Source organism: Rhinichthys klamathensis, unplaced genomic scaffold, assembly GCF_029890125.1.
Source record: "Rhinichthys klamathensis goyatoka isolate OS25496 unplaced genomic scaffold, OSU_Roscu_1.1 h1tg000055l_1, whole genome shotgun sequence".
NCBI classification, from domain to species: Eukaryota; Metazoa; Chordata; class Actinopteri; order Cypriniformes; family Leuciscidae; genus Rhinichthys; species Rhinichthys klamathensis.
In genome coordinates this window covers 6,306,146-6,320,058 of record NW_026606600.1, presented here as the reverse complement: position 1 = coordinate 6,320,058, position 13,913 = coordinate 6,306,146, and the positions used below count along the sequence as shown (strand labels likewise).

Here is a 13,913-nt window from a genome sequence, read left to right as displayed (position 1 = left end):
ATCAGCATGAGAGTGCCGTTTCCTGTCTTCTCGCTCGGCTCAGAGCCGCTGCCTGCGCTGCTCGCCGGACCGTCGATGCGGTCCGTGCTGCTGCCGCCGATGAATCACATTAGGAGGATAATGAACCATTTAATGACCTGTGTTGATTTATCAGATGCTCTGGAGAGGGCAATTTAAAAATATAACGCCATAAGTCACAGAATCATCGGCCGACACGTCTCGCTATAGCCTTTCATGGCCTCCACTGTCCGAGCGTTAATCAGCGTGTGTTTAGGGGATGCGGAGCAGCGGCCCACTTCTCATGCAGGGAAGTGGTCAGTTTTCCACCCCCTGCTCAGGCTCTGCTCTCCTTTCGGCGGTGACGTATTGAGCCGTGGCAGGGTGAGGCAGGGAAGCTGCCTATAGGGAGGCAGCTTCTGCTCAGAGCACTCCTCAATGGACTGCTCATCATTAGTATGAGAGATCTGACACAGTGTGCGGCTGCACTGGGAGATTTCATATGCTCCTCAGGGCTAAGCTTACTAAATTGCCTCTGCCTGTTGTGCTTGTGGAATAAATACAGCTCTGCGAGACATATTTTTCCAAACCTAAAAGACTGTTCTGCACGTACCATTTTATCGGGACCAAAATAAGAGCATGTTGCATTTACATACACATTTATATTTTCTGCAGACGATTTCTTACAGCGAGTGTTGAGATTATAATGGAGTACTGAAACTGAACCTCCAATAAGAACCAATGCAACAGCATTGCAGTGGTTTTACAACAGGAGGTGAGGGGTTTCTAAATGTTATTATTTTGTGGTTTTGACAGTTTTATCAATATACATTTCTTTTTAACATTTTAAGATGTATGTGTTTAAAGACCGTTTCTGACAAAACAGTTGAAACTTTGGTAACACTTTATTTGGATGGTCCAAATATTTATTTGGACAAATTTACACTTTATTTGGATGGTCCCTTTTGAACATTTCTACTGACTATAAGTATCTTTGCAACTACATGTCAATTTGTTCTAACCCTAACACTACCAGTCTACTAATATTCTACTGACAATCTAATTAAAGTTAGTAGACATGTAGGTGTAACATTACTTAGTCAACAGAATGTGTTAAAGGGACAAAAGTGAAACCAAAACTTTCTTCAAAATGTCTTATTTTATGTTCCACAGAAGAAAGTCATACAGGTTTAAAAAGACAACTTTTTTCATTGTTCTTTGTTAGAGTTTGTATAGAAATGTACTTTAACTATATCTGATTGTGATTGAGTGCTCATTTAGCCACTGAGGGATGAGGAGACATGGATCTTGAGATGTGGACACCTTGTGAAGAGCATGGGTAAACCGGATGACTGGATTCTGCAGTCTGTGGACTGGATGCGGTAAAGCCTTTGGTTCGACCATGTCTGGCAAGTAACAGGGTCCACCTAAGATCACAAAGCATATTTCAAATGTGATGGCAGCTACAGGAAACAAGAGCAGAGACTTCCATTTACTCATTAGCTTTCTTATATTTTAGTAAAAGAACTACTGTTTTATATAACGATGATAAATGAATAATACACTTTACCAATTATCTAAATTATGAATTGAATCGATTATGGGCATCACATGAAGCCCTTCAACTGATTTAAAAGATACAAACATTCCAATTAAACATCCTGCTTTAATTAAAATTCAAATTTAAGTTAATTGTAATTTAGGTTTATTCTTTTTTTTTTCTCTCTTCAGTTTTGCTTTGTTTGCATTACAATTTTTATTTTTTAGGTACACACCACAAATATCTAAACAGATCAACTCTACTCCCTCAATACATATTTGATATTGTCTTGATTTATCCTCAGGTGAAGTTGAAAAACACTATGATTTTAAGTGCAAAGATTGATCTAGAAAATAAAATAACATCTGCTAATTCTCAAAATCAATTTATTTGGTATTTTACAAAAACATCTATTATGTTTTGTTTTCTGCCTCAGTAATTGCACCATGAGCGCACTGGCAATGTGTCGTTGTCTTTTAATAATCAGTGGGATCAATGCTACTAAGCCTTTTAGAATGATTCATTTTCAGGTTCAGAGCCAGGTCATGAGGTCCTATCAGAATGAACTATCTAGAGAAGGATTTGCTTATAATCCACAGGGTGTCACACATACAGAAATCTAGTCATACATACTCTGAACCAACAACAAATATGATTTTCAGATGTGCTTGTAAATCCATTAGGGAAATAGAAGAGCATTCAATCTGAATATAACACTCTTACACCTTTGTCCTCATGTTCTAGGGCTCAGTTTCAGTGTCCAACCTTAAAATCTGATCTGAGTTCAAATGAGGCAACCTGGCTTGCAGCACTCTTCTCCATTGATCTGAGTTCAAATGAGGCAACCTGGCTTGCAGCACTCTTCTCCATAATGCACATATTCCCAGCTCAGCACTCAGAGAATCAAATGTAATGCGTTTTGTTCTCCATGAGAGATACTTTTATGATACGGGGCGTGTCTATTATGGGGAAAATGAGGTGATTTTTCACATTTTTCTTTTTGCCAATGTTCCGCTGAGAATTCCATCTTTTGCAGGAGGAGAGACCATCATTCGGGCAAATAGCGTCATGAAGGCCAAACTGTAAAAGGACGTGGCCTACTGGTAGAGGAGGACTGGAAAAAAAATTTATGTAATAAGAAAATGTGGCCTAAAGTTTGTGCCTAGTCCCTTGCAGCTATGGCAATTAAGTAAATATTTAAGCAGCATGCACAATATGATGAATCATTCATATTAATCAGCTAAAAGTGACTCAGCCAGTTAGTCTATAGAAGCATTCAGTGCTTGAAGTGAAAGGACAAAAAAGGTGGTTTACTCTCCTTGTTAGGACTGAACTCGTTTTTTTTTAAATAAATAAATAGTCTTTTCATAATATGTTATAATTTTCATAAATAACATAGTCAGGGGTTTATGATTAAAGGTCCACAGGTAATGCAGTGAGTAACCAAACCCTGCTTCATTATCTGTGGACCTTTAATCATAAACCCCTATGTTATTTTTAAATAAATAAATAGTCTTTTCATTTGTTCACAACATATGTTTATTTAAAAATAACATAGTCAGGGGTTTATGATTAAAGGTCCACAGGTAATGAAGCAGGGTTTGGTTACTCACTGCATGTTCCTAATGGACTGCCTTTACATTGATGTCAAAGGGGATGGAGCTCCAGTGCTTCCACTGGAGCTCGCTCTGTTTGTCGTGATTCACATATGCATGTGAACAAAAAGTTTTTGATTTAGTGCACAGTGGGTAATGAAGTTCAGAGCATTCAACAATTCACCATCTCCTACACTTACATTCTTGGTGAGTCTACATCACCTAGTGTCCAGGTCGTAGTGAATGGGTACAGTCATACATTCAACACATCCATGAGAAATTTCTCAAGACTCCAAGGACATGGCAATGTGCTGTTATGTTAACATTTAGACCAACAGCACAATTGTATGATATTGCTTTTATACAACATTTCAATAATAAAGAAATTAATGGTGAGAGAATTGGTAACGCTTCCTTTTACAGTCCTGTTACCCATGTACATACTACTTATTATAGTAATTACAATTACTGGGTAATAACTAGGTACTAACCCTGAACCTACCCCTAAACCTACCCCTAACCCATGTACTTACATAGTACTTTCTAGGTAAGTACACTGTAAGTACACGTAAAAGGAAGCGAGAAGTATATTTTAGACACAATATTGCCAGTTATGTTGTCTATTTTGCCAAACAAACAAACAAACAAACAAACAAACACAACCACATCAGAATTCCTCTCTGGGGAACTGTAGTTGTCAGTGACACTCAAAATGATGGTCACTTGTGACCATGGTTATTATCATTAACTAAAACGAACACCATAAAATAAAATAAAAAGATTTTTGTCACTTGAAAGAAAATAAATGTTAAATTAAATTAAATTTTACTTCAGCTAGTTGCCATAGTAACATGTATCATATTCAATTAGGTTTAACTTGAAGTACTACAATAAGTAAAACTAAATGAATAAAAATATATCAAAACAATATAGCCATATTTTAAAAAATATAAAATAAAATTAACTTATTGATAAAATGTTTCAATGTTAATTCAAATATACATTTAAATAAACATGCCATTATGAATGTATTACAATTTAACCAATATAATTATTAATTGGTTATATTAACAAAAACTAATAGGCTATGTGTCAGGAGCCAATCAGATCCCTCACATGTCACCACGCAAAGATCACTGTCCCCAGATTACTGATCACCTGCACCTGTTTCCACTCAGCACTCACTTCCCAGCCAGCACAAAAGCACCCGATTCACTCCCAGTCATTGTCAAGCCTCCAACAGGAACGACCCTTACCAGTCACCACTTGTCTCACTCTGAGCCATCCTTCAGCAACGGACGTAAAGTATACTTACCTGAAAGAAACTAACCTTGTTGTCCTTGTTCTGATGTTCCCAGGATCCGCTCCATGACTCATGTTCTCCGTTTCCTGGAATCCGCCACGAGTCCTGTTTCCCACTGGATGAGCTGCAAGAGAAAGTGAAAGTATCACTGAACTGGTGAGCTCATTGTCAAGTGCACTTCAAAGGATCTACTCACCTGGAATCCTTCCTGAATCACGCCTATCCACGAACGATCTGAAAAGAGAGAAAAACTCAAGTTATTGATCTGTGTTACCCGCCACGTTATTCCTTAAGAAGAGGATTCACTCACCTGGATGCATTCCTGCCACATATATCCTCTTCGAGATCACCGTTGAACTCCCGAAACCCTGCATACTTACCTTTGAGTTAAATAAAGATACATTTATGTTTATCACTTACCTCTGTCTCCGAGCCTGAATCCTGACAGAAGGCTTGACCTAACAACAGAAAGAGGTGAGCGATGGATTCCGGACAGCCCGCTGTTGCTACCAGCTCCACACCTACCACCGATCCTCCGACAGAACCCATGTTTACTCCAGTGAGAACTTCCGCGAGCGCCGCTTCTTCGATTACCTGCTTTGCAACTCCCCTGTCGCGCCCAGCGCCCTCTCTCTGGCCGGGCGGAGGACTGCAACGGATTTTTACTCCAGTGTTCGCTAGCTCTGGAACAGCAAGTTCAGCTCTATCCCAATGAGAGATCGAAAGTGGCATTTATCATTCAGCAACTCTCTGGAGCAGCTCTGAGGTGGGCAGAGGCGTTATGGATGCAGGAATCCACAGTGGTTGCGTCAGTTCAAGAGTTTGTCAAACATTTTAAGGAAGTTTTCGGACGACCCGCGGATGATTCCTCATTTGGAGAACAGCTCCTACAATTACGTCAAGGAAAGAAGTCATTGACTGAGTATTCTGTGGAATTTCGCACACTTGCATCAAATAGTGGATGGAATGAGAGAGCTCTGATTTCTGTTTTCCGTCGAGGTTTAAACCCAGCTTTGCGCCTCCAACTGGCGATCTATGATGACAGCTTAGGAATTGAGAAATTCATTCAGCAAGCCAAGCGAGTCCATCAACGATCTTTGAGTTGTTACGCTGATCAGTCTCATCACCATCCTGTGTCTTTTCAGAATCCCAAGAATCTCAATCCAGAAAATCAAGTTGAAGAGATGCAAGTCGACACTTCAAAAATTTCTCAGGCTGAACGTGTTCGTCGAAGAGAGATGAAGTTATGTATGTACTGTGGTACCAAGGGTCACTTCAGACTTAACTGCCCAATTCGACCGGGGAAAATGATGGTAAGCTCAGTCTTTAATCAACCCATTGTCTCAGCACCACTCACGATTCCTGTGATATTAAAGATTCAAGAAAAACACATCTCTGTAACAGCTATCATCGACTCAGGGTCCGCGGGAAACTTCATTTCTGGAGAACTCTGTAAGAGGCTCAGTCTGCGAGAGATCAACACTCCCAAGTCTTACGCCATCTACGCTGTAACGGGTGAGTTAATTAACAAGACGAACGTTACTACCCAGATTGGTCCTGTCAATGTCCAGAGATCAACGATCCAGTATCCCGTTCATCCAGTAACCCAAGGACCCAAGTGCTCAAAGTTAACTCCACGTCCATAGAGAGTCCTACAGAAAACTTGTCAACTAATATCCCAGCCTGTTATTCTAAGTTCTCTGACGTCTTCAATCCTGTCACTGCTTCCAAGTTACCCCCCCATCGACCATGGGATTGTGCTATAGACCTGATCCCTGATGCCCGTCTCCCCAAGGGTCGGATTTACTCCTTGTCCATTCCAGAGCAAGAATCCATGAAGAAATATATCCACGAAGCTTTAGATCAGGGTTACATCCGACCTTCCACATCTCCTGCCGCCGCAAGTTTCTTCTTCGTGGCCAAGAAAGACGGTGGTTTAAGACCATGCATTGATTACAGAGCCTTGAATCAAGTCACTGTGAAGTTTAGCTACCCTTTGCCTCTCATACCCGCTGCTCTCGAACAACTCAGAGAGGCAAAGATGTTCACCAAGCTTGACTTACGGAGTGCGTACAATCTAATCCGTATCAAAAGAGGAGATGAGTGGAAGACTGCTTTCATAACCCCTGCTGGCCACTACGAATATCTTGTCATGCCATATGGTTTGGTCAACGCTCCTTCCGTTTTCCAAAGTTTCATGGATGAGATCCTCAGAGACTTTCTAGGGAAGTTTGTTCTGGTCTATATCGATGACATCTTGATCTATTCCAAGAATCCAATCGAACACCAGAGACATGTGTCTCTAGTCCTACAACGTCTCAGAGAATTCACTCTGTTCCTGAAAGCTGAGAAGTGTACCTTTCATCAAAGCACCATCGACTTCCTGGGATACATACTCAGCGATCGAGGAGTGGAGATGGACCAACAAAAGACCGAGACCGTCCTGTCCTGGCCAACTCCCAAGTCCGTGAAGGAGCTTCAGAGATTCCTCGGGTTCGCCAACTTCTATAGGAGATTTATCAACCAGTACAGTCTTCTCACTTCTCCATTGACCTCCTTGCTAAAAGGAAAACCTAAGATCCTGCAGTGGAACCCCGAGGCTGAGAAAGCTTTTCATGCTCTGAAATCTGCCTTCACCAGTGCCCCTTTGCTTCACCATCCAGACCCTGAAAAACCATTCATGGTGGAAGTCGATGCCTCCACCACCGGGGTTGGAGGAATCCTGTCCCAATGTTCCGAGTTCTCCTCAAAGCCACTCCCTTGTGCATTCTTCTCCAAAAAGTTTTCTCCAGCAGAGGCAAACTACGATATTGGAAATCGAGAACTTCTCGCAGTAAAACTTGCCTTGGAAGAATGGCGACATTGGCTAGAGGGAGCCAAACACCCATTTCTAGTCCTAACCGATCATAAGAATCTCCAATACCTGAGAGATGCCAAGCGGTTAAATCCACGTCAGGCCCGATGGGCGTTATTCTTTACACGCTTTCATTTCAAGATTGCCTATCGTCCAGGATCCAAGAATACCCGTGCAGACGCTCTTTCCCGTATCCATGCCCCTGAGAGCCCTGTTGATCAACCTGAGACCATTCTACCCGAGAAGTTATTCGTAAATCCTATCCAGTGGGAAATAAACGAACAGCTTCAAGAATTGGCTCATCAGCAACCCAGAGTTCCCGGATGTCCTCCCGGGAAGATTCATGTCCCTGAAGAATTTCGCAACGCCTTGATTTCCTCAGCTCATTCTTCAGTGGCCACTGGACACCCAGGTATAACCAAGACCTTAGCCACACTTCAGGAGAAGTATTGGTGGGCTCACATGCGCCAAGATATCACTCAGTTCATTCAAGGTTGCATCCCATGTGCCATCTCCAAGGTCCCAAGAAATCTGCCAGTGGGGAAACTGGTCCCCTTGCCTATTCCAAATAGACCTTGGTCCCACATCGGAGTGGACTTTGTTACTGACCTTCCGATTTCTGACGGAAATACTTGCATCCTAGTAGCCATCGATCGTTTCGCGAAAGCATGCAAGTTCATTCCATTAAAGGGACTTCCAACCACCTTTGATACTGCTGAGCTTCTCATGGAACATGTCTTTCGAAATTTCGGTCTGCCAGAGGACATTGTCTCCGATCGAGGGCCACAGTTCATTTCCCGAGTCTGGCGATCATTTTTCACTCTCATGAATGTGACAGTGAGTCTGTCTTCCGGGTATCATCCACAAACCAATGGACAAACCGAGAGAAAGATCCAGGATCTAGGTCGGTTCTTGCGCACATTCTGCCACTCCAACCAGAACATCTGGAGTAGGTACCTCATCTGGGCAGAATATGCACAGAATTCCCTCCGACAAGCATCCACTCAATTGACTCCATTCCAATGTATCCTTGGTTACCAACCTCCGTTATTCCCATGGTCCGGTGAACCTTCAGAAGTGCCCGCGGTTAACAAATGGTTTGAGGAGAGCGAACAGGTCTGGAACCAAACTCATCAGCACATCCGACAAGCTGTGAATAGACAACAGCAGTTCGCTGACACCCGCCGAAGATCCACGCCAGAATACCAACCTGAGCAACTAGTCTGGCTTTCCATTTGAGATATCAAACTGCGCCAGTCATGTAAGAAATTAAATCCCAAGTACATCGGACCCTTTCCAATTGTCAAGCAAGTCAACCCAGTCACTTACCAGCTCCGGTTGCCCCCAGAATACCGTATCCATCCCACGTTTCACGTCTCACTTCTGAAACCCCATCATCCACAGATTCCCCAGTCAGTCAACGAGGTCGAACCCGAAGAAAACCCCCCGATACCACCCGTTGAACCCGAGCCCATCTACCTCATCAAGGAGATCTTGGACTCTCGACGTCGGGGAGGTCAGTTAGAATACCTCATTGATTGGGAGGGATATGGGCCAGAAGAGAGAAGTTGGGTACCTCGTAATGATGTTCTTGATCCCAGTCTGCTCCTAGAATTCCATGCTCAGCATCCCGAGAAACCTGCACCACGACCCAGAGGCAGACCCCCACGACGTCGAGGTCCAAGGTCCGCTGGCGCGGACTCTGGAGGGGGGGGGGGGGTACTGTCAGGAGCCAATCAGATCCCTCACATGTCACCACGCAAAGATCACTGTCCCCAGATTACTGATCACCAGCACCTGTTTCCACTCAGCACTCACTTCCCAGCCAGCACAAAAGCACCCGATTCACTCCCAGTCATTGTCAAGCCTCCAACAGGAACGACCCTTACCAGTCACCACTTGTCTCACTCTGAGCCATCCTTCAGCAACGGACGTAAAGTATACTTACCTGAAAGAAACTAACCTTGTTGTCCTTGTTCTGATGTTCCCAGGATCCGCTCCATGACTCATGTTCTCCGTTTCCTGGAATCCGCCACGAGTCCCGTTTCCCACTGGATGAGCTGCAAGAGAAAGTGAAAGTATCACTGAACTGGTGAGCTCATTGTCAAGTGCACTTCAAAGGATCTACTCACCTGGAATCCTTCCTGAATCACGCCTATCCACGAACGATCTGAAAAGAGAGAAAAACTCAAGTTATTGATCTGTGTTACCCGCCACGTTATTCCTTAAGAAGAGGATTCACTCACCTGGATGCATTCCTGCCACATATATCCTCTTCAAGATCACCGTTGAACTCCCGAAACCCTGCATACTTACCTTTGAGTTAAATAAAGATACATTTATGTTTATCACTTACCTCTGTCTCCGAGCCTGAATCCTGACACTATGTAGGCTATGATAGCCTACTAAAATAAATCAATGTCATCTCCGCCCATTTCCGTTGCCAAATGAGGAAAAAGAAAGGAAATGAGGTAATCATATAAAAGGAGGAATTAAAACTAAAAGAGGGAGATGAGTTCGTGCTGGAAAAGACGTGTAGATTGTGGTTATAAGTGCATCGACGAGGTGAGAACCGAAAATCCTCAATGCAAGCCGAATGCCAACTCAGCACCCAAATAAAAATAAGTGCTGGTAGTTTGACAGAGGAACAGTAAACGAGAAGGAATGTGAATATATTTTCACTTACCTGGTTGGCGGTGACGTAGTCATCAGCGGTAGAACGCTGTGCCACTGCTGGAGCGGATGCAGGAGAGTAGGCTATACAGCTTTCCACACACGCCCTTTATCCCATAGTATGGTTCCTCTCAAAATAAGCAGTGAGTAATAGTGTTTTTTATTTAATTTTATTTACTCGGTTTGCTTTTTTTTTTCTTGCCCCAAAACAAAAATTGACATTTCTGTTTTTTTCTCTGCAAAAATTTGATCTTGTTCATGGGAGTATGGAATTCCCGAATCTGAAAATGTATGCAGCATTGACCCTACTTCAAAGATTTGTTATATTGTTGAGGTTTTTGTTTGTTTGTGGTTATTAACCATTAAAGTGGTGGGTTTTTAAATTTTATTTTCATTGGTTGGTTCTTGTATCAAATACAAAAAATATTTCTAAACTGAATCCTATGTAATCCTAATCCTGAATCCGATGTCCTTTTGTGATTTATTTCTTTGGATTTGAGTTGATGTATAGCTGGTGGTATTTATGCTATCTGGGTTATTTTTCTTAAAATATCGACAGGATTACTCCTGTCTGGTCCCTAGATGTATTAACTTTAATCTACACTAAATCATTTGTTTAATTTTTTTTTATTTATTTATTTTTATTATTGGGTCACCACCGTTACAAACACTACTTGTCACCACCTACTGGAGTAACAGTAGCCAATAATCTACAAAGACACAATGAAAAATGTCTACCACTGGAATGAATAAACAGACAAGCAGAATGATACAAACAGTGAAATATAAAAACACATAATATCAGGGACGGCGCTCTTCCAATCAACCCAAGGAAAGGACTAGAACTAACGGTTATATACTGTCTTTTTTATAAGCGTCAACAGCTAGTATGCTTGTCTCCACATCCCTCACAATCTGCAGGGACACAGAATCCAGCCCACTCTGCCTGGATCAATGTCCTAAAACATCACCTGAAAATCGATGAGCTTTCTCTGAGTGTTTCTGTCCGTGTTAATGTGCCCCAGGCCACTGACCCGAGAGGTGACAGAAACAGCATACTCCAGAGATGTCTGTTTCGCTGACACTAGAAAATTCCACCTCCACAAATTGCTTCTCTTGTGGACTTTTAGATTATCACACTTCTTATAACATCCCAGTTTTGGAAGAACATTTATTTTGAGCAGACCTCTTCCACAAGAACACAGCTGAGTATGAAATTGGTAGTGTGTATTGTTTAATAGCACACATTGTATACCATGCTTGAAGTGAAAATTCAACATTGTGGATCTGAGTGGGGTGACATGTGACGCTATAAGCTGTTGTCTACATTTACGGATGGATGCAAAGACGCAGATAGTCATTAACATGCCATTTGATGATGTAGGCTGGAGTTCAGAAGGTGCTCTTCTGAATCCCCTAACTACTGTCTCCAGGGGGAGGAGAATGACTGAATGTTATAGACACGAGGATCACAAAGGGCTGTAATCACATCTGTGTTGGGGCGTAGAGGTGGGAAACGTATAGGAGGAGGCTGGCTCCTTTGACATGAGGTATTAGCACCCTGCTCTATACACTGCAGCTAACAATGCTGCACTATGTTAAAGCAGCCCGAAAAGTGTAAAGGTCCTCTGACTTCCAACGTGCTAAAAAGCAAAATGAATCATGACGAAATGAACAATGAATGTTGTTCATTTCATATACTATATATATATATATATCTATGTGCATTTATAGCCATATTTCTGTACATATTAATATTTCATATTTAGTTTTTTTGGCTTTTTTTTCTTGTTAGAAAAGTTTTGTACATGTTAAAGGTACACTGTTACTTTTTTTTGTTAAACATTAACAACATTTAACACTAGGACTCCCGGAATTCTATAACTACTATAATGGCCATAGCAGTCATTCTGACTGCTCATACATTATTTGCATATAATTTCAATAAGCTATATCAAATCTAAGAATAAATGGATCTGTAATGTTAGGATAGGTAATAATAAGCATCAGAACACTACATTTTAATTATGATTTATGTAAAAATGTATTAGTTAACCAACAACCACTCAGCCTCATCAAGGCTCTGAAGCATGGCTAAAGCCTCTGTGGCAGTCATTCTTCTTGCTGACATTCTGATATTCTCTTTTCAATATTTCAATTTGGTTTTAGCTCGAAGCTAAAGCTAGATTTCAGCTTTGCAATAGACTAAACAAACAACAAGAGAAATTGTTGCTAGTCAACGGTGATGCATCTTCGGGAAAAAGGAGCAACCGACACGGTCTGTAATGCATACGGTCAGTATGACTGTTATGGCCATTCAAGGTAGAAATACTCAAAACTCTTTTGTGTCTTGTAATTTTAATAAAATAAACAATGATAGAATAAAATATAGGCACATTTAGGAAAAGTAAGGGTCCTATAGTTACATGGGTTTTATTTCAATTAAGTTATTACATTGCAAATTTTTAAAGCAGTCAAAATGACTGCCTTGGGAGTTCTAGTGTTAAATAATGAGTAGCTAAATACATCATCAATCCTTCTCCCAAAATGTGTTTTTGTCTTACCTTGATTCAGTATGGTAAGCCTATTATAAGTGTTTATATTTAAAAACCTAGCAGGGTGGTTTTCACTGAAAATTGCGTACGTCACTCATCCGTGCCTGTCTCATCATATAAGCATATAGAGAAAAGTTGCTCCCGATGCGTATAGTGTGGGAGTGGCATTGGTTAGTTGTCACAACGAGCGAGAAAGATAGACATGGAGCACGCTAAATCTCGAACCTCCAGGGAATCACTCATTTTAGAATTTGCCAGATAAATTGCCATATATGCAGCTCTCTAACAGAGTTCATAGTAAAGCATTATCTATTGTAAAAGGTCATTAGTAGTCTCTTAGTAGTTCTCTGTGTGGTATGGACATTTTTTTTTGTTATTGATTAGCTAATAGTGAACTACCACATTAAACTGAACACCATTACTTACTAATTTGTTAATCAGAGTTTCTTGTTAGTTAATAGTTGAATGTTAATAGTGTGTTACTCATTTGTTCCCATGTAGATATTAATAACGGAACAGTGTTCTAAAGTCTTACCCAACTATCACTTAAAGGGGTCATATAATGGTACAAGCACTTTTTCAAGTTGATTGTACTGAAATGTGTGTTGGCAGTGCCTGTACACAACCATCATATAATGATAAAAATCTATCCAGTGTTTTTGTTTTAATCTCCTTATATGTTTTTCCCAGTCTCAAATCGAGCCGTTCGACCGTGTGACGTCACACGGTCGGACGCCCCTCCCACAATTGTTGATTGACAACACATCCCCGCCCATGGCGAGCTGTCATCATAGTGCGTCATTGTTGATACACTGGAGCAGAATGGCGTTTAAGCGATTGTGGTGTTCTGTTCTTGGGTGTAATAACGAACACAGCAGTCATTTTAATGTTCCTAAATCCGAACCGCTGAAGACACAGTGGCTGAGTTTTGTTTTCGAAGGGAATATTCTCCACAAGCAACATCAATGCTTTCATGTTTGCGCGATTCGCGAATCTTTTTTCTCACCAGACTGCTTTATAAACGAGGATCAGTATAAAGCTGGTTTTGCCAAGAAGCTGCTCCTGAAAAAAGAATCGGTACTATTCATGTCCCTGCTGCACCTCCAGAAGAAGTGAGTGTAAAATTGTATTAACCTTTATATTAATCTTTGCAAATCACCAGAGGTGGGTAGAGTATCCAAAAACTGTACTCAAGTAAAAGTACAAGTACTTATAGAAATATTTACTCAAAGTAAAAGTAAAAGTAATAATCTCAAAAGTTACTTGAGTAAGAGTAAAAAAGTATACAATGAAAAAACTACTCAAGTAGTTAGTTACTAGTTACTTTGGATCACATAGGCCTACAGTATATATATATATATATATATATATATATATATATATATATATATATATA

The 13,913-nt window shown here is 41.0% G+C and overlaps 1 protein-coding gene across 1 annotated transcript in view; it reads right to left on the bottom strand.

The window, feature by feature from the left end:
* pop4 (POP4 homolog, ribonuclease P/MRP subunit) overlaps window positions 1-6,802 on the bottom strand; it is a 134,469-nt gene extending 127,667 nt beyond the window's left edge. Inside the window, exon 1 of the mRNA XM_056248481.1 lies at window positions 6,794-6,802. Coding sequence (XP_056104456.1) covers window positions 6,794-6,800 — 7 coding nt within the window. The 5' untranslated portion in view covers window positions 6,801-6,802. The remainder of the gene's footprint in view (window positions 1-6,793) is intronic.
* Window positions 6,803-13,913: the final 7,111 nt, after the last annotated feature.